Raw genomic sequence first — 24273 nt, 5'->3', positions numbered from 1 at the left:
TCGGACAGGGCAGAGCTGCGGACTCGTCCCCAGTTCTCTCCCTAAGGTGGTGTCAGTGTTTCACCTGAACCAGCTTATTGTGGTGCCTTGCGCCTACTAGGGACTTGGAGGACTCCAAGTTGCTGGATGTTGTCAGGGCCCTGAAAGTATAGGTTCCAGGACGGCTGGAGTCAGGAAAACTGACTTGCTGTTATCCTGTATGCACCCAACAAACTGGGTGCTCTTGCTTCTAAGCAGACTATTGCTAGTTGGATGTGTAATACAATTCAGCTTGCACATTCTGTGGCAGGCCTGCCACAGCCAAAATATGTAAATGCCCATTCCACAAGGAAGGTGGGCTCATCTTGGGCGGCTGCCCGAGGGGTCTCGGCTTTACAACTTTGCCGAGCGGCTATTTAGTCAGGGGCAAACACGTTTGTAAAATCCTACAAATTTGATACCCTGGCTAAGGAGGACCTGGAGTTCTCTCATTCGGTGCTGCAGAGTCATCCGCACTCTCCCGCCCGTTTTGGGAGCTTTGGTATAATCCCCATGGTCCTTTCAGGAACCCCAGCATCCACTAGGACGATAGAGAAAATAAGAATTTACTTACCGATAATTCTATTTCTCGGAGTCCGTAGTGGATGCTGGGCGCCCATCCCAAGTGCGGATTATCTGCATTACTTGTACATAGTTACAAAAATCGGGTTATTATTGTTGTGAGCCATCTTTTCAGAGGCTCCGCTGTTATCATACTGTTAACTGGGTTCAGATCACAGGTTGTACAGTGTGATTGGTGTGGCTGGTATGAGTCTTACCCGGGATTCAAAATCCTTCCTTATTGTGTACGCTCGTCCGGGCACAGTATCCTAACTGAGGCTTGGAGGAGGGTCATAGGGGGAGGAGCCAGTGCACACCACCTGATCCTAAAGCTTTACTTTTTGTGCCCTGTCTCCTGCGGAGCCGCTATTCCCCATGGTCCTTTCAGGAACCCCAGCATCCACTACGGACTCCGAGAAATAGAATTATCGGTAAGTAAATTCTTATTTTAAGCTTTAAAAGTGCAGTTTTATTGTTTACTTGTCATCCTTCAAATGCCTATACCTGTATTATCTGTCACTGCGTACTATTAGAGTTATAAATTAAGCAGTGTACTATTTACTTTTATAAATGTAAACAAAATATAGACTATTGCTAATTATTTCCACTGACTCAGCATCTGTATTGGGTGTTTATCTCATGATTACTATTTGTGCTTTTGCAAATTTTGAGAAATATGTATCATTGTCAGTCTTATATAAAATCAGCGCCCCGACTGATACTACTTTAGGAAGAGAGGAGTGTCCCTTTTAGATATACAATGCATCCGAAAAGTATTCACAGGGCTTCACTTTTTTCACATTTTGCATTTTGTTATGTTACAGCTTTATTCCAAAATGGAATAAATAATTTTTTTCCCTTCAAATTCTACACCCAATACCCCATAATGACGTGAAATTTTTTTTTTTTAAACTTCTGCAAATTTATTAAAAATAAAACACTAAGAAGTCACATGTACATAAGTATTCACAGCCTTTGTCATGAAGCTCAAAATTGAGCTCAGGTGCATCCTGTTTCCACTGATCATCCTTGAGATGTTCCTACAGCTTAATTTGAGTCTACCTGTGGTAAATTCAGTTGATTGGACATGATTTGGAAAGGCACACACTTGACAGTGCATGTCTTAGCACAAACCAAGCATGAAGTCAAAGGAATTGTCTTTAGACCTCCGAGACAGGATTGTCTTGAGGCACAAATCTGGGGAGGGGTACAGAAAAATATCTGCTGCTTTGAATGTCCCAGTGAGCACAGTGGCACCTCTCATCCGTAAATGGAAGAAGTTCAGAACCACCAGGATTCTTCCTAGAGCTGGCCGGCCGTCTAAGCTGAGTGATTGGGAGAGAAGGGCACTAGTCAGGGAGGTGACCAAGAACCCGATGGTCACTCTGTCAGAGCTACAGCATTCCTCTGTGGTGAGAGGAGAACCTTCCAGAAGGACAACCATCTCTGCAGCAATCCACCAATCATGCCTGTATGGTAGAGTGGCCAGACAGAAGCCATTCCTTAGTAAAACGCACATGGCAGCCTGCCTGGAGTTTGCCAAAATGCACCTGAGGGACTCTCAGACCATGAGAAACAAAATTCTCTGGTCTGATGAGATGAAGATTGAACTCTTTGGCGTGAATGCCAGGAGGAAACCAGGCACCGCTCATCACCAGGCCAATGCCATCCCTACAGTGAAGCATGGTGGTGGCACCATCATGCTGTGGGGATGTTTTTTCAGCGGCAGAAACTGGGAGACTAGTCATGATAAAGTGAAAGATGAATGCAGCAATGTACAGAGATGTCCTGGATGAAAACCTGCTCAAGAGTCCTCTTGACCTCAGACTGAGGCGACAGTTCATCTTTCAGCATGACAACGACCTTAAGCACACAGCCAAATACCAAAGGAGTGGCTTCAGGACAACTCTAAATGATCTCTGGAGAGATCTGAAAATGGCTGTGCACCGATGCTTCTCATCCAACCTGATGGAGCTTGAGAGGTGCTGCAAAGAGGAATGGCCGAAACTGCCCAAAGATAGGTGTTCTTTTTTCACGTTGTCATTATGGGGCATTGTGTGTAGAATTTTGAGGGGAAAAATTAATTTATTCCATTTTGGTAAAGCTGTAACATAAAATGTGGAAAAAGTGAAGCGCTGTGAATACTTTCCGGGTGCACTGTATATCGGAAGGGTCTGCTTTACCTCTCCTGATAACATAGCTGGATCAATGTATGTTAAAGACCACACATTAGCCCAGATGTAATAGCCTGTGATCTGCGAACACAGGTGCGATTTATGCAATATAGCTGCTAGGTTTAAAGTGTCAATTAGTTTTAAGGCAAAACCAGGTTGGTTAGGCCTTTAAAGCTAATTAACGCTTTAAATCTAGCAACTATGTCAACAAAGTCACGTTGGTGCCCAAAAAAATGCAGGCTATTACATCTCATTATCTTATTGGTTCATCAAGCAGATCTAGAAAAGCATGTGTACTGTAAATATACCTGTGTTTTCTGTACACAGTCAGCTGTAGCTATACTTTTATATTTTAGCGCTCGGACTATATAAATGCCAGCTTTATGGATGGATATCTACAGAAGAATATGTACATTGGAACACAAGGTAATTTGAAATCTATCTATCTATCTATCTATCTATCTATCTATCTATCTATCTATCTATCTATCTACAGTATCTATAATAGAAAATGTATTCCACTTTATATGCTGTATGATTGTTAGAGGTGCACCTTAGAGGATTGTTAGATGAGCAGGAGTAAGGTGGGTATTGCTGTGTGCTGGTGGTGATAGGAGCAGACTGGGTATGCTGTGCTATGATGGTGAATGGTGATAAGAGCAGGGTGGGTATGCTGTGTGATGACGGTGATTGGGAGTAAGGTGGGTAAGCTGTGTGCAGTAGCAGTGTGGGGGTGATGTGTGCAATAATGGCAGCAGAGTAGAGTGTAGGTGTGCTGCATGGAGATGGAAGCAGTGTGAGTGTGCTGCATGGAGATGGAAGCAGTGTGAGTGTGCTGCATGGAGATGGGAGCAGTGTGAGTGTGCTGCATGGAGATGGGAGCAGTGTGAGTGTGCTGCATGGAGATGGGAGCAGTGTGAGTGTGCTGGATGGAGATAAGAGCAGTTTGACTCTGATGTGTGGTGATGTGTGCAATAATAGCAGCAGAGTAGAGTGTCGGTGTGCTGCATGGAGATGGGAGCAGTGTGGCTGTGATGTGTGGTGATGGGAGCAGTGTGGTGGTGATGTGTGGTGATGTGAGCAGTGTGGGGGTGATGTGTGGTGATGTGAGCAGTGTGGGGGTGATGTGTGCATGTGTGACAGCAGAGTAGAGAGTAGGTGTGATGTGTGTGGTGATGTGAGCAGTGTGGGGGTGATGTGTGCATGTGTAACAGCAGAGTAGAGAGTAGGAGTGATGTGTGGTGATGTGTGCATGTGTAACAGCAGAGTAGAGACTAGGAGTGATGTGTGCATGTGTAACAGCAGAGTAGAGACTAGGAGTGATGTGTGGTGATGTGAGCAGTGTGAGGGTGATGTGTGCATGTGTAACAGCAGAGTAGAGAGTAGGAGTGATGTGTGGTGATGTGAGCAGTGTGGGGGTGATGTGTGCGTGTGTGACAGCAGAGTAGAGAGTAGGAGTGATGTGTGGTGATGTGAGCAGTGTGGGGGTGATGTGTGCATGTGTGACAGCAGAGTAGAGAGTAGGAGTGATGTGTGGTGATGTGAGCAGTGTGGGGGTGATGTGTGCATGTGTAACAGCAGAGTACCGAGTAGGAGTGATGTGTGGTGATGTGAGCAGTGTGGGGGTGATGTGTGCATGTGTGACAGCAGAGTAGAGAGTAGGTGTGATGTGTGTGGTGATGTGAGCAGTGTGGGGGTGATGTGTGCATGTGTAACAGCAGAGTAGAGAGTAGGAGTGATGTGTGGTGATGTGAGCAGTGTGGGGGTGATGTGTGCATGTGTAACAGCAGAGTAGAGACTAGGAGTGATGTGTGGTGATGTGAGCAGTGTGGGGGTGATGTGTGCATGTGTAACAGCAGAGTAGAGAGTAGGAGTGATGTGTGGTGATGTGAGCAGTGTGGGGGTGATGTGTGTGTGTGTGTGTGTGTGTGTGTGTGTGTGTGTGTGTGTGTGTGTGTGTGTGACAGCAGAGTAGAGAGTAGGAGTGATGTGTGGTGATGTGAGCAGTGTGGGGGTGATGTGTGCATGTGTGACAGCAGAGTAGAGAGTAGGAGTGATGTGTGGTGATGTGAGCAGTGTGGGGGTGATGTGTGCATGTGTAACAGCAGAGTAGAGACTAGGAGTGATGTGTGGTGATGTGTGCATGTGTAACAGCAGAGTAGAGACTAGGAGTGATGTGTGGTGATGTGAGCAGTGTGAGGGTGATGTGTGCATGTGTAACAGCAGAGTAGAGAGTAGGAGTGATGTGTGGTGATGTGAGCAGTGTGGGGGTGATGTGTGCGTGTGTGACAGCAGAGTAGAGAGTAGGTGTGATGTGTGTGGGGGTGATGTGTGCATGTGTAACAGCAGAGTAGAGAGTAGGAGTGATGTGTGGTGATGTGAGCAGTGTGGGGGTGATGTGTGCATGTGTAACAGCAGAGTAGAGACTAGGAGTGATGTGTGGTGATGTGTGCATGTGTAACAGCAGAGTAGAGACTAGGAGTGATGTGTGGTGATGTGAGCAGTGTGAGGGTGATGTGTGCATGTGTAACAGCAGAGTAGAGAGTAGGAGTGATGTGTGGTGATGTGAGCAGTGTGGGGGTGATGTGTGCGTGTGTGACAGCAGAGTAGAGAGTAGGAGTGATGTGTGGTGATGTGAGCAGTGTGGGGGTGATGTGTGCATGTGTAACAGCAGAGTAGAGAGTAGGAGTGATGTGTGGTGATGTGAGCAGTGTGGGGGTGATGTGTGCATGTGTAACAGCAGAGTACCGAGTAGGAGTGATGTGTGGTGATGTGAGCAGTGTGGGGGTGATGTGTGCATGTGTAACAGCAGAGTAGAGAGTAGGAGTGATGTGTGGTGATGTGAGCAGTGTGGGGGTGATGTGTGCATGTGTAACAGCAGAGTAGAGACTAGGAGTGATGTGAGCAGTGTGGGGGTGATGTGTGCATGTGTAACAGCAGAGTAGAGAGTAGGAGTGATGTGTGGTGATGTGAGCAGTGTGGGGGTGATGTGTGTGTGTGTGTGTGACAGCAGAGTAGAGAGTAGGAGTGATGTGTGGTGATGTGAGCAGTGTGGGGGTGATGTGTGCATGTGTGACAGCAGAGTAGAGAGTAGGAGTGATGTGTGGTGATGTGAGCAGTGTGGGGGTGATGTGTGCATGTGTAACAGCAGAGTAGAGAGTAGGAGTGATGTGTGGTGATGTGAGCAGTGTGGGAGTGATGTGTGCATGTGTAACAGCAGAGTAGAGACTAGGAGTGATGTGTGGTGATGTGAGCAGTGTGGGGGTGATGTGTGCATGTGTAACAGCAGAGTAGAGAGTAGGAGTGATGTGTGGTGATGTGAGCAGTGTGGGGGTGATGTGTGCGTGTGTGACAGCAGAGTAGAGAGTAGGAGTGATGTGTGGTGATGTGAGCAGTGTGGGGGTGATGTGTGCGTGTGTGACAGCAGAGTAAAGAGTAGGAGTGATGTGTGGTGATGTGAGCAGTGTAGGGGTGATGTGTGCATGTGTAACAGGAGAGTAGGAGTGATGTGTGGTGATGTGAGCAGTGTGGGGGTGATGTGTGCATGTGTAACAGCAGAGTAGAGAGTAGGAGTGATGTGTGGTGATGTGAGCAGTGTGGGGGTGATGTGTGCATGTGTGACAGCAGAGTAGAGAGTAGGAGTGATGTGTGGTGATGTGAGCAGTGTGGGGGTGATGTGTGCATGTGTAACAGCAGAGTAGAGAGTAGGAGTGATGTGTGGTGATGTGAGCAGTGTGGGAGTGATGTGTGCATGTGTAACAGCAGAGTAGAGACTAGGAGTGATGTGTGGTGATGTGAGCAGTGTGGGGGTGATGTGTGCATGTGTAACAGCAGAGTAGAGAGTAGGAGTGATGTGTGGTGATGTGAGCAGTGTGGGGGTGATGTGTGCGTGTGTGACAGCAGAGTAGAGAGTAGGAGTGATGTGTGGTGATGTGAGCAGTGTGGGGGTGATGTGTGCGTGTGTGACAGCAGAGTAAAGAGTAGGAGTGATGTGTGGTGATGTGAGCAGTGTAGGGGTGATGTGTGCATGTGTAACAGGAGAGTAGGAGTGATGTGTGGTGATGTGAGCAGTGTGGGGGTGATGTGTGCATGTGTAACAGCAGAGTAGAGAGTAGGAGTGATGTGTGGTGATGTGAGCAGTGTAGGGGTGATGTGTGCATGTGTAACAGCAGAGTAGAGAGTAGGAGTGATGTGAGCAGTGTGGGGGTGATGTGTGCATGTGTAACAGCAGAGTAGAGAGTAGGAGTGATGTGTGGTGATGTGTGCATGTGTGACAGCAGAGTAGAGACTAGGAGTGATGTGTGGTGATGTGAGCAGTGTGTGGGTGATGTGTGCATGTGTGACAGCAGAGTAGAGACTAGGAGTGATGTGTGGTGATGTGAGCAGTGTGGGGGTGATGTGTGCGTGTGTGACAGCACAGTAGAAAGTAGGAGTGATGTGTGGTGATGGGAGCCATGTGGGGGTGATGTGTGCATGTGTAACAGCAGAGTAGAGAGTAGGAGTGATGTGTGGTGATGTGAGCAGTGTGGGGGTGATGTGTGCATGTGTGACAGCAGAGTAGAGAGTAGGTGTGATGTGTGTGGTGATGTGAGTAGTGTGGGGGTGATGTGTGCATGTGTAACAGCAGAGTAGAGAGTAGGAGTGATGTGAGCAGTGTGGGGATGATGTGTGCATGTGTAACAGCAGAGTAGAGAGTAGGAGTGATGTGTGGTGATGTGAGCAGTGTGGGGGTGATGTGTGCGTGTGTGACAGCAGAGTAGAGAGTAGGAGTGATGTGTGGTGATGTGAGCAGTGTGGGGATGATGTGTGCATGTGTAACAGCAGAGTAGAGAGTAGGAGTGATGTGTGGTGATGTGAGCAGTGTGGGGGTGATGTGTGCGTGTGTGACAGCAGAGTAGAGAGTAGGTGTGATGTGTGTGGTGATGGGAGTAGTGTGGGGGTGATGTGTGCATGTGTGACAGCAGAGTAGAGAGTAGGTGTGATGTGTGGTGATGGGAGCAGAGTGGGTGTGGTGATGGGAGCAGAGTGAGTGTGATGTGTGGTAATTGGAGCAGAGTGGGTGTGATGTGTGGTGATGGGAGCAGAGTGGTTAGGATGTGTGGTAATGGGAGCAGAGTGGGTGTGACATGTGATGGGAGCAGAGTGAGTGTGATGTGTGGTAATGGGAGCAGAGTGGGTGTGATGTGTGGTGATGGGAGCAGAGTGGGCGTGATGTGTGGTGATGGGAGCAGAGTGGGCGTGATGTGTGATGAGGGAGCAGAGTGGGCGTGATGTGTGGTGATGGGAGCAGAGTGGGCGTGATGTGTGGTAATGGGAGCAGAGTGGGTGATATATAGGGTGATAGGAGCAGACTGGGCGAGATGTGTGGTGATGGGAGCAGAGTGGGTGTGATGTGTGGTGATGGGAGCAGAGTGGGCGTGATGTGTGGTGATGGGAGCAGAGTGGGCGTGATGTGTGGTGATGGGAGCAGAGTGGGTGTGATGTGTGATGATGGGAGCAGAGTGGGTGATATATAGGGTGATAGGAGCAGAGTGTGTGAGATGTGTGGTGATGGGAGCAGAGTGTGTGAGATGTGTGGTGAAGGGAGCAGAGTGTGTGAGATGTGTGGTGATGGGACCAGAGTGTGTGAGATGTGTGGTGATGGGACCAGAGTGGGTGTGATGTGTGGAGATGGGAGCAGAGTGGATGTGATGGGAGCAGAGTGGGTGGGATGTGTGATGATGGGAGCAGAGTGGGTGGGATGTGTGATGATGGGAGCAGAGTGCGTGATATATACGGTGATAATAGCAGAGTGGGCGAGATGTGTGGTGATGGGAGCAGAGTGGGTGTGATGTGTGGTGATGGGAGCAGAGTGAGTGAGATGTGTGGTGATCGGAGCAGAGTGGGTGAGATGTGTGGTGATGGGTGCAGAGTGGGTGAGATGTGTGATGATGGGAGCAGAGTGTGTGAGATGTGTGGTGATGGGAGCAGAGTGGGTGAGATGTGTGGTGATGGGAGCAGAGTGGGTGATAGGAACAGAGTGGGTGGGATGTGTGGTGATGGGAGCAGAGTGGATGTGATGGGAGCAGAGTGGATGTGATGGGAGCAGAGTGGGTGTGATGATGGGAGCAGAGTGGGTGATATATAGGGTGATAGGAGCAGAGTGTGTGAGATGTGTGGTAATTGGAGCAGAGTGGGTGTGATGTGTGGTGTTGGGAGCAGAGTGGGCGATATATAGGGTGATGGGAGCAGAGTGGGTGTGATGTGTGGTGATGGGAGCAGAGTGGGTGAGATGTGGTGATAGGATCAGCGTGGGTGTGATGTGTGGTGATGGGAGCAGAGTGGGTGAGATGTTTGGTGATGGGAGCAGAGTGGGTGAGATGTGTGGTGGTGGGAGCAGAGTAGGTGTACTGTGTAGGGGTGGGAGCAGTGTGAATGTGAAGTGTGGGCATTGGAGCAATGTGACTGTGCTACGTGTGGATGGAAGCAGTGTGATTGTGGTGATGGGAGCAGTGTATGTGTCCTGTGCGATGACTGTAATGGCAGCAGCATTTATGCTATGTAATTCAGATTGTTTCGGGAGTTCTATGAGATTGGAGGCATGGAGAAAAGAGTTTTCTCTATCGTCCTAAGTGGATGCTGGGGTTCCTGAAAGGACCATGGGGAATAGCGGCTCCGCAGGAGACAGGGCACAAAAAAGTAAAGCTTTACTAGGTCAGGTGGTGTGCACTGGCTCCTCCCCCTATGACCCTCCTCCAGACTCCAGTTAGATTTTGTGCCCGAACGAGAAGGGTGCAATCTAGGTGGCTCTCCTAAAGAGCTGCTTAGAGAAAGTTTAGTTTAGGTTTTTTTCTTTACAGTGAGTCCTGCTGGCAACAGGATCACTGCAACGTGGGACTTAGGGGGAAAGTAGTAAACTCACCTGCATGCAGAGTGGATTTGCTGCTTGGCTACTGGACACCATTAGCTCCAGAGGGATCGAACACAGGCCCAGCCGTGGAGTCCGGTCCCGGAGCCGCGCCGCCGACCCCCTTGCAGATGCTGAAGCGTGAAGAGGTCCGGAAACCGGCGGCTGAAGACTCCTCAGTCTTCATAAGGTAGCGCACAGCACTGCAGCTGTGCGCCATTTTCCTCTCAGCACACTTCACTGGGCAGTCACTGAGGGTGCAGAGCGCTGGGGGGGGGCGCTCTGAGAGGCAAATATAAACCTTATACAAGGCTAAAAATACCTCACATATAGCCCATAGGGGCTATATGGAGATATTTAACCCCTGCCTGACTGGAAAAATAGCGGGAGAAGAACCCGCCGAAAAAGGGGCGGGGCCTATCTCCTCAGCACACGGCGCCATTTTCTGTCACAGCTCCGCTGGTCAGAACGGCTCCCAGGTCTCTCCCCTGCACTGCACTACAGAAACAGGGTAAAACAGAGAGGGGGGGCACATTAATGGCTATATATATATATATTAAAGCAGCTATAAGGGAGCACTTAATATAAGGATATCCCTTGTATATATAGCGCTTTGTGGTGTGTGCTGGCAGACTCTCCCTCTGTCTCCCCAAAAGGGCTAGTGGGTCCTGTCTTCATTAGAGCATTCCCTGTGAGTTTGCGGTGTGTGTCGGTACGTGGTGTCGACATGTATGAGGACGATATTGGTGTGGAGGCGGAGCAATTGCCAAATATGCAGATGTCACCCCCCAGGGGGTCGACACCAGAATGGATGCCTTTATTTGTGGAATTACGTGATGGTTTATCTTCCCTTAAACAGTCAGTTGAGGACATGAGGCGGCCGGACAATCAATTAATGCCTGTCCAGGCGCCTCAAACACCGTCAGGGGCTGTAAAACGCCCTTTGCCTCAGTCGGTCGACACAGACCCAGACACGGGCACTGATTCCAGTGACGACGGTAGAAATTCAAACGTATTTTCCAGTAGGGCCACACGTTATATGATTTTGGCAATGAAGGAGACGTTACATTTAGCTGATACTACAGATACCGTAAAACAGGGTATTATGTATGGTGTGAAAAAAACTACAAACAGTTTTTCCTGAATCAGAAGAATTAAATGACGTGTGTGATGAAGCGTGGGTTGCTCCTGATAAAAAGTTGATAATTTCAAAAAAGTTATTGGCATTATACCCTTTCCCGCCAGAGGTTAGGGCGCGCTGGGAAACACCCCCTAAGGTGGACAAGGCGCTCACACGCTTATCCAAACAAGTGGCGTTACCCTCTCCTGAGACGGCCGCACTTAAGGATCCATCAGATAGAAAGATGGAAGTTATTCAAAAGAATATATACACACATGCAGGTGTTATACTACGACCAGCTATAGCAACTGCCTGGATGTGCAGTGCTGGAGTAGTTTGGTCAGAATCCCTGATTGAAAATATTGATACCCTAGATAGGGACAATGTTTTACTGTCGTTAGAACAAATAAAGGATGCATTTATCTATATGCGTGATGCACAGAGGGATATTTGCACACTGGCATCTCGGGTGAGTGCTATGTCCATTTCAGCCAGAAGAGCCTTATGGACACGACAGTGGACAGGCGATGCGGATTCAAAACGTCACATGGAGGTTTTGCCGTATAAAGGGGAGGAGTTATTTGGAGTTGGTCTATCAGACTTGGTGGCCACGGCTACTGCCGGGAAATCCACTTTTTTACCTCAAGTCACTCCCCAACAGAGAAAGGCACCGACCTTTCAACCGCAGCCTTTTCGCTCCTACAAAAATAAGAGAGCAAAGGGCTTGTCGTACCTGCCACGAGGCAGAGGAAGAGGGAAGAGACACCAACAGGCAGCTCCTTCCCAGGAACAGAAGCCCTCCCCGGCTCCTGCAAAAACCTCAGCATGACGCTGGGGCCTCTCAAGCGGACTCGGGGACAGTGGGGGGCCGTCTCAAAAATTACAGCGCGCAGTGGGCTCACTCGCAGGTAGACCCCTGGATCCTGCAGATAATATCTCAGGGGTACAGGTTGGAATTAGAGACGGATCCTCCTCATCGTTTCCTGAAGTCTGCCTTACCAACCGTCTCTTCCGAAAGGGAGAGGGTGTTGGAAGCCATTCACAAGCTGTACGCTCAGCAGGTGATAGTCAAAGTACCCCTATTACAACAAGGAAAGGGGTATTATTCCACTCTATTTGTGGTACCGAAGCCGGATGGCTCGGTAAGGCCTATTCTAAATCTGAAGTCCTTGAACCTCTACATAAAAAAGTTCAAGTTCAAGATGGAGTCACTCAGAGCAGTGATAGCGAACCTGGAAGAAGGGGACTTTATGGTATCCTTGGACATCAAGGATGCGTATCTACACGTTCCGATTTACCCCGCACACCAGGGGTACCTCAGGTTCATTGTTCAAAACTGTCACTATCAGTTTCAGACGCTGCCGTTCGGATTGTCCACGGCGCCTCGGGTCTTTACCAAGGTAATGGCCGAGATGATGATTCTTCTTCGAAGAAAAGGCGTATTAGTTATCCCATACTTGGACGATCTCCTAATAAGGGCAAGGTCCAGAGAACAGCTGGAGACAGCTTTAGCACTATCTCAAGAGGTGCTAAGACAACACGGGTGGATTCTGAATATTCCAAAATCCCATTTAATCCCGACAACTCGTCTGCTGTTCCTAGGAATGATTCTGGACACGGTTCAGAAAAAGGTTTTCCTTCCAGAGGAAAAAGCCAAGGAGTTATCCGATCTGGTCAGGAACCTCCTAAAACCAGGAAAAGTGTCAGTACATCAATGCACAAGAGTCCTGGGAAAAATGGTGGCTTCTTACGAAGCAATTCCATTCGGCAGATTCCATGCAAGAATATTCCAAAGGGATCTGTTGGACAAATGGTCAGGGTCGCATCTGCAGATGCACCTGCGAATAACCCTGTCACCAAAGACAAGGGTGTCACTTCTGTGGTGGTTGCAGAAGGCTCACCTATTAGAAGGCCGCAGATTCGGCATTCAGGATTGGATCCTGGTGACCACGGACGCCAGCCTGAGAGGCTGGGGAGCAGTCACACAAGGAAGAAACTTCCAGGGAGTATGGACGAGTCTGGAAAAGTCTCTTCACATAAACATTCTGGAACTAAGAGCAATCTACAATGCTCTAAGCCAGGCGGAACTTCTCCTGCAAGGAAAGCCGGTGTTGATTCAGTCGGACAACATCACGGCGGTCGCCCATGTAAACAGGAAGGGCGGCACAAGAAGCAGGAGTGCAATGGCAGAAGCTGCCAAGATTCTTCGCTGGGCGGAGAATCACGTGATAGCACTGTCAGCAGTGTTCATCCCGGGCGTGGACAACTGGGAAGCAGACTTCCTCAGCAGACACGATCTTCATCCGGGAGAGTGGGGTCTACATCCAGAAGTCTTCAACATGTTAATAGACCGTTGGGAAAGACCAATTGTAGACATGATGGCGTCTCGCCTCAACAAGAAACTGGACAAATATTGCGCCAGGTCAAGAGATCCACAGGCAATAGCTGTGGACGCACTGGTAACTCCTTGGGTGTACCAGTCAGTGTATGTGTTTCCTCCTCTGCCGCTCATACCAAAGGTATTGAAGATCATACGGCAAAGAAGAGTAAGAACAATACTAGTGGTTCCGGATTGGCCGAGAAGGACTTGGTATCCGGAACTTCAAGAGATGCTCACGGACGAACCGTGGCCTCTACCTCTGAGAAGGGACCTGCTACAGCAGGGTCCCTGTCTTTTTCAAGACTTACCGCGGCTGCGTTTGACGGCATGGCGGTTGAACGCCAGATCCTAAAAGGGAAAGGCATTCCAGAAGAAGTCATTCCTACCTTGATTAAGGCACGGAAGGAAGTCACCGTGAAACATTATCACCGCATTTGGCGAAAATATGTAGCGTGGTGCGAGGATCGGAGGGTTCCGACGGAGGAATTCCAACTGGCTCGTTTCCTACATTTCCTGCAATCAGGATTATCTATGGGTCTCAAATTGGGATCCATTAAGGTTCAAATTTCGGCCCTGTCAATATTCTTCCAAAAAGAATTGGCCTCTGTCCCTGAGGTCCAGACTTTTGTCAAGGGAGTACTGCATATACAGCCTCCTGTGGTGCCTCCGGTGGCACCGTGGGATCTAAATGTAGTTTTAGATTTCCTCAAATCCCATTGGTTTGAACCATTGAAAAAGGTGGATTTGAAATATCTCACATTGAAAGTGACTATGTTACTAGCCCTGGCCTCTGCCAGGAGAGTATCTGAATTGGCGGCTTTATCTTATAAAAGTCCTTATCTAATCTTCCATTCGGATAGGGCAGAACTGCGGACTCGTCCGCATTTTCTCCCTAAAGTGGTATCAGCATTTCATCTGAACCAACCTATTGTGGTGCCTGCGGCCACTAGCGACTTGGAGGACTCCAAGTTGTTGGACGTTGTCAGAGCCTTAAAAATATACATTGCAAGGACGGCTGGAGTCAGAAAATCTGACTCGCTGTTTATATTGTATGCACCCAACAAGTTGGGCGCACCTGCTTCTAAGCAGTCGATTGCTCGTTGGATTTGTAACACAATTCAACTTGCACATTCTGTGGCAGGCCTGCCACAGCCTAAAACTGTAAAAGCCCACTCCACAAGGAAGGTGGGCTCATCTTGGGCGGCTGCCCGAGGGGTCTCGGCATTACAACTCTGCCGAGCAGCTACGTGGTCGGGGGAGAACACGTTTGTAAAATTTTACAAATTTGATACCCTGGCAAAGGAGGACCTGGAGTTCTCTCATTCGGTGCTGCAGAGTCATCCGCACTCTCCCGCCCGTTTGGGAGCTTTGGTATAATCCCCATGGTCCTTTCAGGAACCCCAGCATCCACTTAGGACGATAGAGAAAATAAGAATTTACTTACCGATAATTCTATTTCTCGGAGTCCGTAGTGGATGCTGGGCGCCCATCCCAAGTGCGGATTATCTGCAATACTTGTACATAGTTATTGTTAACTAATTCGGGTTATTGTTAAGGAGCCATCTTTAAGAGGCCCTTTCTGTTGTCATACTGTTAACTGGGTTTAGATCACAAGTTGTACGGTGTGATTGGTGTGGCTGGTATGAGTCTTACCCGGGATTCAAAATGCCTCCCTTATTGTGTATGCTCGTCCGGGCACAGTACCTAACTGGAGTCTGGAGGAGGGTCATAGGGGGAGGAGCCAGTGCACACCACCTGACCTAGTAAAGCTTTACTTTTTTGTGCCCTGTCTCCTGCGGAGCCGCTATTCCCCATGGTCCTTTCAGGAACCCCAGCATCCACTACGGACTCCGAGAAATAGAATTATCGGTAAGTAAATTCTTATTATATGGTAGGATGCTTATATGTTCCATACTGTTATACAGTAGAATACGTATTTAGTCTATAATGCCAAACTGCCTTTCCTCTCAGGGCCCATGGAAAATACATTCCAGGATTTCTGGCAAATGGTTTGGGAACAAAATGTGTTGGTCATTGTAATGACCACCCGGTGAGTTCATTTTGGAATAATATCTGTAAGACCTCTGCGTGTCTTTAGCTGTCTTCATTTTAATATCCCTTTACTGTGCAGGGTTGAAGAGGGCAGCCATCGAAAATGTGGTCAGTACTGGCCTCTGTCCCCTGGCTCTACAGCTTTATACGGCACTGTAACGGTCACTAACATAGCCACTGAGAGCAATCAGCACTTCAGAAAGAGCACTTTGGAACTCGGCATCCGCCAGGTATGGCTGCATGGGGTTCAATATGATATATAACGATGGACGGGATGCCAGCTGTCAGTATACAGACAGCGGTATCCTGTCCATCATAATCCCGACTGCCCCCCTTTTAGCCCACTAACCCTCATCTTTTCCCTACCCTAATCCTAGCCCTCCCCAGTGGTGTCTAACCCTAACCCTCCCTCCTACGTGCCTAACCCTAACCTTCCCTCCCCGGTCCCTAACCCTAATGTTCCCATGCACCTAACCCCCCTTCTGCTGCCTAAACCTAACCTCCGGCATCCCATTTGGCGTCGGTATATTGACGCCGGGATTGTGTCATCCCTTGGGATCCCTGGGTCGGTATATCGACCGCCGGGATCCCGTTCGTCAGGAAGCTAACTGCTTCCCGCTGCGTGAGTTGCAGTTCCCTCCCATTGTACAGACCATTCTAAGATTCTCAAAAGCAATCCCACAATGTACAGTAATTGCATTGCACATGTTTTCCATGTGGTCTATGGTCTCAAGCCCTGGGTGAATATGTATAAGTGGTGACATTCCTACTACAGAAACCTCAGAATAAGCCTGTTCTTCTTTCTACAGTATTTAGAATGCTCTGTACTGTTTTTGTAATATCGCCATTTCTCCTGCAGGGTCAACAGGGTATCCACAGGATACACTGGGATATGGTTGAGCGACAGCGGATCTTGCACCAATCGGTCAAAGCTCTCTGGCCTCCCAGCATGCAGTGGGCCTGTCCATATATCCCCCACCTCCTGGCTCAGGCAAATCCGTTTTTTGTTTGGTGCGTCAGGAGCCGGACAACAGTCTAAGGGCTGCTGGTTTTTAGCAACCATAAACTTTTTTATTTTATTTTCATAGTCTTACTATTTTTTCTGAGTGATTTTTCTAAACAGCGTCTTATACGTACCTTAGAAAGAGTCGCTCCAGCAACTGTCCGGCGGGTCACGACAACGCTTACCCACGAGTACAGTGCTGTTTCGGCGGACGTCTGTGTCGGATAAAACTAGCAGGTCCAGCAGACGATACCAGGCTGTGGCCGGAGCACGGGGGGGGGAAGGTAAGGCATCAACTCTGCTTAGAGGGGGAACACGGACACAGCTGCACTGTTTGGGGGGGAGACTACAAAATAGTCGCTGACGTGGCTGCCACCGAGGGTGCACCAGCGCTAGGCCTTAGGGATCATAGGCTCCAGGGGTAGCATGAGGCCACGATCCCTAGGGTTGATGTCAGCAGTGGGGAGTCAGACGCGCCCCTGGTTACCCCGGATCATGACCAGTTTCCTCCGAGTCTCCTGCCATGAACTGAATTCCCGCTTGTGACCAAGATGCTGTGTACTAAGGGACCCAGTCGCAGCATTGGCGGCTGTGTGACTGATGCGTCAGTGTTATTTTGGGTGTCTGTGTTCACTATAGGCTCACGGAGTGGCGGTGTACACTTATAGCGTCTGGATCCACTCAGCGTTCGCAAACGTATTGATCGATCCTGGAAGCGGGGTATGTCTCGCTGTATCCCACTATCCTGAGTACGTGTTATACAACACTAAGTCTCTATCTACCCTTGAGTACAAATAGTTGGATAAGTGCATAATGCATATAAGTTTGATAATATAACTGTGGTTTCTTTCGCTATGCGTCTAAATACAGTTAAAACTTTTTTATAAAGTAATGCAATATGTTTCTCTTACGTCCTAGAGGATACTGGGGTTCCATTTAGTACCATGGGGTATAATCCGGTCCACTAGGAGCCATGGGCACTTTAAGAATTTGATAGTGTGGACTGGCTCCTCCCTCTATGCCCCTCCTACCAGACTCAGTTTAGAAAATGTGCCCGGAGGAGACGGCCACACTTATGGAAGCTCCTGAAGAGTTTTCTGCATTTATTTTTCTGTTTGTTATTTTCAGGCAGGTCTGGATGGCACCAGCCTACCTGCTTCGTGGGACTTAGGGGGGAAACCGCCCAACCTCTTGAAGGGTTAATGGTTACGTTCCCCGCTGACAGGACACTAGCTCCTGAGGGAACTTCGCAAGCCCCACCATGGCGAGCGGACATTCCCGCAGCACGCAGCCACCCCTAACAGAGCCAGAAGAAAAAAGAGTGGCGAGTACTAAGCCGGCGTCCCGGTTAGCGGGTCACAGGCCATTATGACGGCATGAGGGTACGGAGACGCACGGCTTCTTACCGGGGTGGAATGCGTCTCCAGACTCAGTACACAACTGTGTCTCCGTACACTGTACAAAGTACCCACACTGGCAAACAAAGCCTTAAAACGGATCTGGCTGCATTTTAAGCATAAAATTACCTCAGCCAGTATAAAAAAAGCGGGAAGGCCGCACACCATTGAAGGGGCGGGGCTTCACTATGAGAGGATCCAGCAGCTCACCAGCGCCATTTTCCCTCTGCAGTGGACACAGACGCTGACTGACAGGGACGCGCAGCTCCTCCGGTGTGACTCCAGATTACCTCAGCAGTACCAGTGGGTCATAGCGGGGGGGAGCGATTATTAGTGTACCAAGTCCCCAATCCGGGTACTTAGTCTGCGACCCGGCTAAGCTTGGCATTAGCAATAAGGGCGCTGTGTGCTGGCTCCAAAATATATCTGTCTCTCCCTGGAAGGGCTCTTTGTGGGTTAATTGTGCTTTTAACCTTTCGTGTGTGTGTGTGTGTGTGTGTGTGTGTGTGTGTGTGTGTGTGTGTGTGCTGTCACATTTACAATATGTCAGGCAAAGAGTGTGCTTCATGTACGGCAGAGTGTTCCTCTTCCCCAGGGAGCCCACTACTATGTACTCAGTGTAGTGCACCTTCTCAGGCTAGCGGGGCTGAACCAGCGTGGCTGGATTCCATTAAAGGAATGATTTCCAATATATCTAATAAATTGTCCCACCATGAGAAAGAGATGCAATACTTAAGACAGTCTGTGGATGAGATTATGAATAGAGACTCAGTCCCCAAACAAGCGTCTCAGTCCCCTGCCATTTGTCCACAAAAGCGAACTCTGGCCCATATCCTGCAGTGTGACTCTGACGCTGAGGGGTCAGACATGGAGGAGGGGGAGGTGTATTCAGAAGGGGGGGACGCTGTTCTGTCACAGGGAATAGAGGCTCTTATAGAAGCTATCAGAAACGTTCTGAAAATTCCTAATAAAGTGGCAGAGAAGTGTGAGGAATCTTATTTTAATGTAAAAAAGAAATCCTTAGTTACTTTTCCTGTGTCAAAGGAATTGAATACCCTGTTTGAAGAACTGTGGGTTAATCCTGATGAGAAATTTCATATCCCTAAAAGGCTAATCTCATCTTTTCCTTTTCCTCCGGACAATAGGAAAAAATGGGAAAATCCACCGATAGTGGATGCATCAGTATCCAGGCTGTCACGGAAAATAGTGTTGCCTGTCCCTGGTGCACCCTCCCTGAAAGACAAGGCTGATCGCAAGATTGAGACTACACTTAAATCCTTGTACACGGCTGCTGGGGTGGCCCATAGACCCACTATAGCATGTGCGTGGATTACTAAAGCCATTGCTAGATGGTCAGGTAACCTAATTGAAGGGTTGGACTCCTTATCTAGGAGGGAGATTGTTGTACTCATGCAACATATACAGGACTCTGCGAACTTTATGGTGGAAGCCATAAAAGTGGGTTTGCTTAATGCACGCGCCACGGCTATGACAGTGTCAGCACGCAGGGCTTGTGGTTATGCCAGTGGACTGCGGACAGGAAAGGCGTGGAAGGCCTACCCTTCACAGGAGAGGCCTTATTTGGAGATGAACTAGACAAATGGATCTCCAAGGCTACTGCGGGTTAGTGTACATATCTTCCTTCTGCAGCTCCCCCAACTACGAAGACTTACTGTTATGAGCCACGGCTGTGGCTCATTCCTGTTTTGCAGTTTTGTTCTGTATTTTATGTTTATAAAGTTGTCTTGCATGCCAGGATTTCCTGTTGCTCTGTTTTAGAATACTCTTGTCTGCTGCCGCTGGTGAGTCTGTGTAATTGCAGCTTGTTCCCATGTGTTCAGCCTCACCTGGCTGCTAATTGCATCTTGTCAGTTTGGAATCATGCAACAGGGCAGCTGCATGGGATTATTAATTAGGCCTCTCTGTTATATGCTGGCTGACTGCAATTCACAGGTGCTGGTGATATTTCTTGGTTTTCAGTCTGCTTGAAGTCTGACCTGGTTCCTGCCAGTCCCTGAGCTCCTGTATAGCAGTGTCTGACTAGCTGCTTCCTGTGTTGATTCCTGTGTCAGTCCCTGTGTCGATTCCTGTGTCGATTCCTGTGTCTGTCCCGTGTCCTGCTGTGAGGCGTTCCTGCCCTGAGGTCCAGTGGCTTTGCCTATCCCTGGTCAAGTTCCTGGTTTCCTGGTGTCCACCGGTCTGTCGTTTGGGATTCTGCCTGTCCTCCAGTTCTGAGAGTGTGTGTCGGCATCATTGAGGGTTCCTGTCCGTTTGCCAGTATTCCGTGAGTAGCGGCTCTTCCGCGTCCGTTGGCCTAGGCCGCTGTATTTCATTATTGTTTCTGTCCCTGGTGTTTTGCAGAGGGTTCTGCTTATGCTGTCACCGCCGGTACACAAAGGTATTGTGTCGGCGTGTGATCAGCATTTCCTTTGTTGTTATTTTCCTTTGGCGGTTTCTCCGCACATACTTTAGGTTTTTAGTTAGCTTGTAGCCCCTGGCCTGTTTGCTTAGTTAGAGGGCCTCTTGTTATCATCCTGTCTCGGATTTCCCTTTGTCTCTCATTAAGACCGGGGGGCATCGGAGTTGGGCAGACATAATCCGCCCTTCAAACGCGGCTGCCAAGGGCTCAAGAAACCATAGTCTCGCAAGGGATTTCTGACAGCACGGGTGAGACAACAGAGTTAGGGCGCCAGGGGCTATTCCCTTTCCATTCCCCTTTCCCAGCGTTACGTCCTGGTGCTCTGGACTCACTTCATGAACATCTCCCTTGTTCTGAGCACCAGGAACCTAACACTTACTCAGGACCTACTCTAAGTTTAAGGGCAAAGCCAAGAGGATCTTCTACAGCCAACAGAGGTGCTAGAGGTAAACCACGCAAACCAGCAACTGCCGGTTCTCAGGAACAGAGCTCCAACTCTGCTTCCGCAAAGCCTTCAGCATGACGGTGGACCACGATGCCTGGAAGTCTGGCTGGCAGGCAGGAGCCCAACTAAAAAATTTCAGTCACATCTGGACAACATCATGCCAGGATCCCTGGGTCATATATCTTATTTCCCAGGGTTACATGCTGGAGTTTCAGGAACTCCCACCTCACAGATTCCTCAAATCAGGCTTACCAGTTTCACAGGAGGCAAGTATAACCTTACAGGATGCCATTCAAAAACTGGTACAAATGCAGGTCATGGTTCCAATTCCACCTCTTCTTCAAAACAAGGGGTATTATTCCAACTTGTTTGTAGTACCGAAACTGGAAGGTTCGGTAAGGCCGATTCTGAATCTAAAATCATTGAACCCGTACTTACGAGTGTTGAAGTTCAAGAAGGAGTCTCTGAGAGTGGTGATCTCATGTCTGGAGGAGGGGGAATTCCTAGTGTCTCTGGATATCAAATATGCGTACCTTCACATTCCAATCTGGCCACCTCACCAGGCTTATCTACGGTTTGCGCTGCAGGACTGTCACTACCACTTCCAGGCCCTACCTTTTGGTCTCTCCACGGCACCGAGGGTGTTCACCAAGGTGATGGCAGAGATGATGTTTCTCCTTCGCAAGCAGGGAGTGAACATAATTCCGTACCTGGACGATCTTCTGATAAAGGCTCCGTGCAGGGAGAGGTTGTTGAACAGCATTGTCCTCACAACCCAAGTACTCCTGGATCATGGCTGGATTCTGAATCTTCCGAAATCTCACTTAGAGCCAACTCGGAGGCTCCCATTTCTGGGAATGATACTGGTCACACAGTCGCAGAGAGTTTTTCTTCCGTTGGAAGAGGCATTGGTAATCCAGTCGATGGTTCGGGATGTCCTAAAGCCAACCCGGATATCGATGTGGCGGCTACAGACTTCTCACCTGATCGAGGGCCGACGGTTCAAGATTCAAAATTGGATTCTGCTAACCACGGACGCAAGCTTCAGAGGTTGGGGAGCATTCACCCAGGGGGTTCAGTTTCAAGTCAGGAAGTCGTCCTTCCAATCAACATTCTGGAACTCAGGGCTATATACAACGCCCTTCTGCAGGCCTCATATCTTCTTCAATATCGGGCCATTCAGGTCCAGTCGGACAATGTGGCTGTAGTAATGTACATAAACCGATCGGGCGATACGACAAGCAGAGCAGCAATGTCAGAGGTGTCATGAATTCTCCTCTGGGCAGAAAAACATGCTTTGGCTTTGTCGGCGGTCTTCATTCCAGGAGTAGACAACTGGGAAGCAGACTTCCTCAGCAGACATGACTTGCATCCGGGGGCGTGGGGCCTTCACCTGGAGATGTTCAGGTGCTTGACAAGTCGATGGGGATATCCACAGATCGACATGATGGCCCCTCGTCTCAACAAGCAGCTCAAGCGGTATTGTTCCAGGTCGAGAGACCCCCAGGCAGTGGCAGTGGACACTCTGACGACTCCATGGGTATATCAGATGGTGTACGTTTTTCCTCCACTTCCTCTGATCCCAAGATTTCTGAAAAGAATTAAAAGGGAAAAGGTTCAAGCAATACTCATTGCTCCGGACTAGCCAAGAAGGGCCTGGTACGTGGACCTCTTAGAGATGCTCCTTGAAGATCCGTGGCCTCTACCTCTTCGCGAGGCTCTTCTGCAACAGGGCTCATTCGTCTATCAAGATTTACCACAGATACGTTTGACGGCATGGCAGTTGAATGGCTGATTCTTGCCAGGAGAGGCATCCCTGACAAAGTCATCCAGACTATGATCCAAGCCAGGAAGGGGGTAACGTCTAAACATTACCACCGTATTTGGAAGAAATACGTCTCTGGGTGTGAGAGCAGAAAATATTCTGCATTGGAATTTTATCTGGGACGTTTCCTGCTTTCTGCAGCGGAATACACTGTGATTCCACAGGGAATTACATCGGGGTGTAGAGTTGGATCTTGATCCGAGGCACCAACAGGCTAAAAGCTTTGACTGTTCCGAGGATGCATAGCGCTGCCTCCCCAGTTTGTAAGTTGGTGCCTGCAGTGCAGGCTACTAACGGGGAGGCTGCGCTAGGCAGCCCTGAAAAGAGCTTTTTGAAGAAAAGACTTCAAGGGCCGCAGCACAGGCACTTAGTAGTGCTATATGTCAGTCTAACATATCGTGCTGCGGCTCCCTCACCTCCCCCAGCGGCCCTGTATACTCCCGCGCCCTGGTTGCCGGGTACTGACAACAGAGGGCTCCGGTCACTTCAGGCACACACCCGCCGCTGTTCTCCTGGATCGCGTGGCCGCATCTTTGGGAGGAGGTAAGAGGATCCCCCAGGCGGGACCCTCTGAAATCGCGATCCGGCGCGGTCTCCGGAGACGGACCGTGCACGCTGGCGTGGACACTGTGGCCGTACAGGGACCCCACTAGACCACCAGGGCAAGGGGCACAGGTCGGATTTCTCATAATCCATTTTCTATAGGCCCCGCAATACCCGGTTGTGAAGTCCAGCAGAGGGGAAAGGGCTCTGACCTGTAGCCCCTCCCCCAGCCCCAGGCACCATTTACTGCAAATGTTCCCGCCCTGGAGCGGCATCTCTCTTCCCCCTCACTCCCTGTCAGTGTTTGGGCGCTATTATACAGAGCTGTGCTGGTCCTGGGACTGCTTGGCAATGTCTACTCTGTAAAGCCGCCTGCCTCATCAGCGCTGTGCATTTACAGGACACTTAAGTATTCTACATGTCGTTTAGACAGTGTTAGTTAAGAACAAGTGCATAACTATAGGGATATTTAGTACAAGTATCCTGTGATATACATCCAGTCTTAACTGTGCATTGTTATATCTGTATACATACATAGCTTTACTTGGTAGTCCAGTTACTTAGTATTGCTAGTCCAGTGCAGTTTTATTGTTGTTTGTAATAATTTCTGCATTGTACATGTGACTGTGTGTGCCAATAGCTGCTGTGTGGTCTCTATTCTGTGTATCTCACACATATTGCTATCCCTATATTCTGTACCCTGAAGGGGGCTAAGTGCATCAGGGTTCTCATATAATATAGTGTTTCACAAGATATTCTACTGTGGTAATTTTTTTCTGTGTGTTTCAGTCACCATATACCTCTTAAATTCTCTGTTTGTGCTCTGCTTTGCAGTCACACTATACAGGCGTTTTTTTGTCAGGTACTTTGCTGGTTATATTTTACTATTATGCCCTAGGGTTACGCTTCCAAATAATGTCTTCTAAACAGAGTGGTAAACATAGAAACATAGAATTTGTCGGCAGATAAGAACCACTTGGCCCATCTAGTCTGCCCCTTATTTTTATTTTTTATTTTATTTTTTATATTATTTTTTATCACTAACCTTATTTGATCCTTATTTCTTTGTAAGGATATCCTTATGTCTATCCCATGCATGTTTAAATTGCTCTACTGTCTTAGCCTCTACCACCTCTGATGGGAGGCTATTCCACTTGTCCACTACCCTTTCTGTGAAATAATTTTTCCGCAAATTTCCCCTGAACCTCCCCCCCTCCAGTCTCAGTGCATGTCCTCGTGTCCTATTGCTTCTCTTCATTTGGAGAATGTTTCCCTCCTGGACTTTGTTAAAACCCTTCATATTTTTGAAAGTTTCTATCATGTCCCCCCTTTCCCTTCTCTGCTCCAAACTATACATATTGAGATTTCTTAGTCTTTCTGGGTATGTTTTGTGATGTAGGCCATGCACCATTTTAGTTGCCCTCCTTTGTACAGTTTCTAATGTATTAAT

The 24273-nt window shown here is 48.8% G+C and overlaps 1 protein-coding gene across 1 annotated transcript in view; it reads left to right on the top strand.

Annotated features, from left to right (window-relative positions):
• The window catches only part of PTPN9 (protein tyrosine phosphatase non-receptor type 9), a 79024-nt gene that overhangs the window by 43454 nt on the left and 11297 nt on the right, over nt 1-24273 (top strand). The window contains exons 9-11 of the mRNA XM_063926406.1: nt 3110-3179; nt 15111-15189; nt 15271-15421. Coding sequence (XP_063782476.1) covers nt 3110-3179; nt 15111-15189; nt 15271-15421 — 300 coding nt within the window. The remainder of the gene's footprint in view (nt 1-3109; nt 3180-15110; nt 15190-15270; nt 15422-24273) is intronic.

The sequence above is a fragment of the Pseudophryne corroboree genome, chromosome 6, assembly GCF_028390025.1.
Source record: "Pseudophryne corroboree isolate aPseCor3 chromosome 6, aPseCor3.hap2, whole genome shotgun sequence".
Lineage (NCBI taxonomy): Eukaryota > Metazoa > Chordata > Amphibia > Anura > Myobatrachidae > Pseudophryne > Pseudophryne corroboree.
Note: the sequence above shows the minus strand (reverse complement) of the source record. Positions and strands in the feature narration are given on the sequence as shown.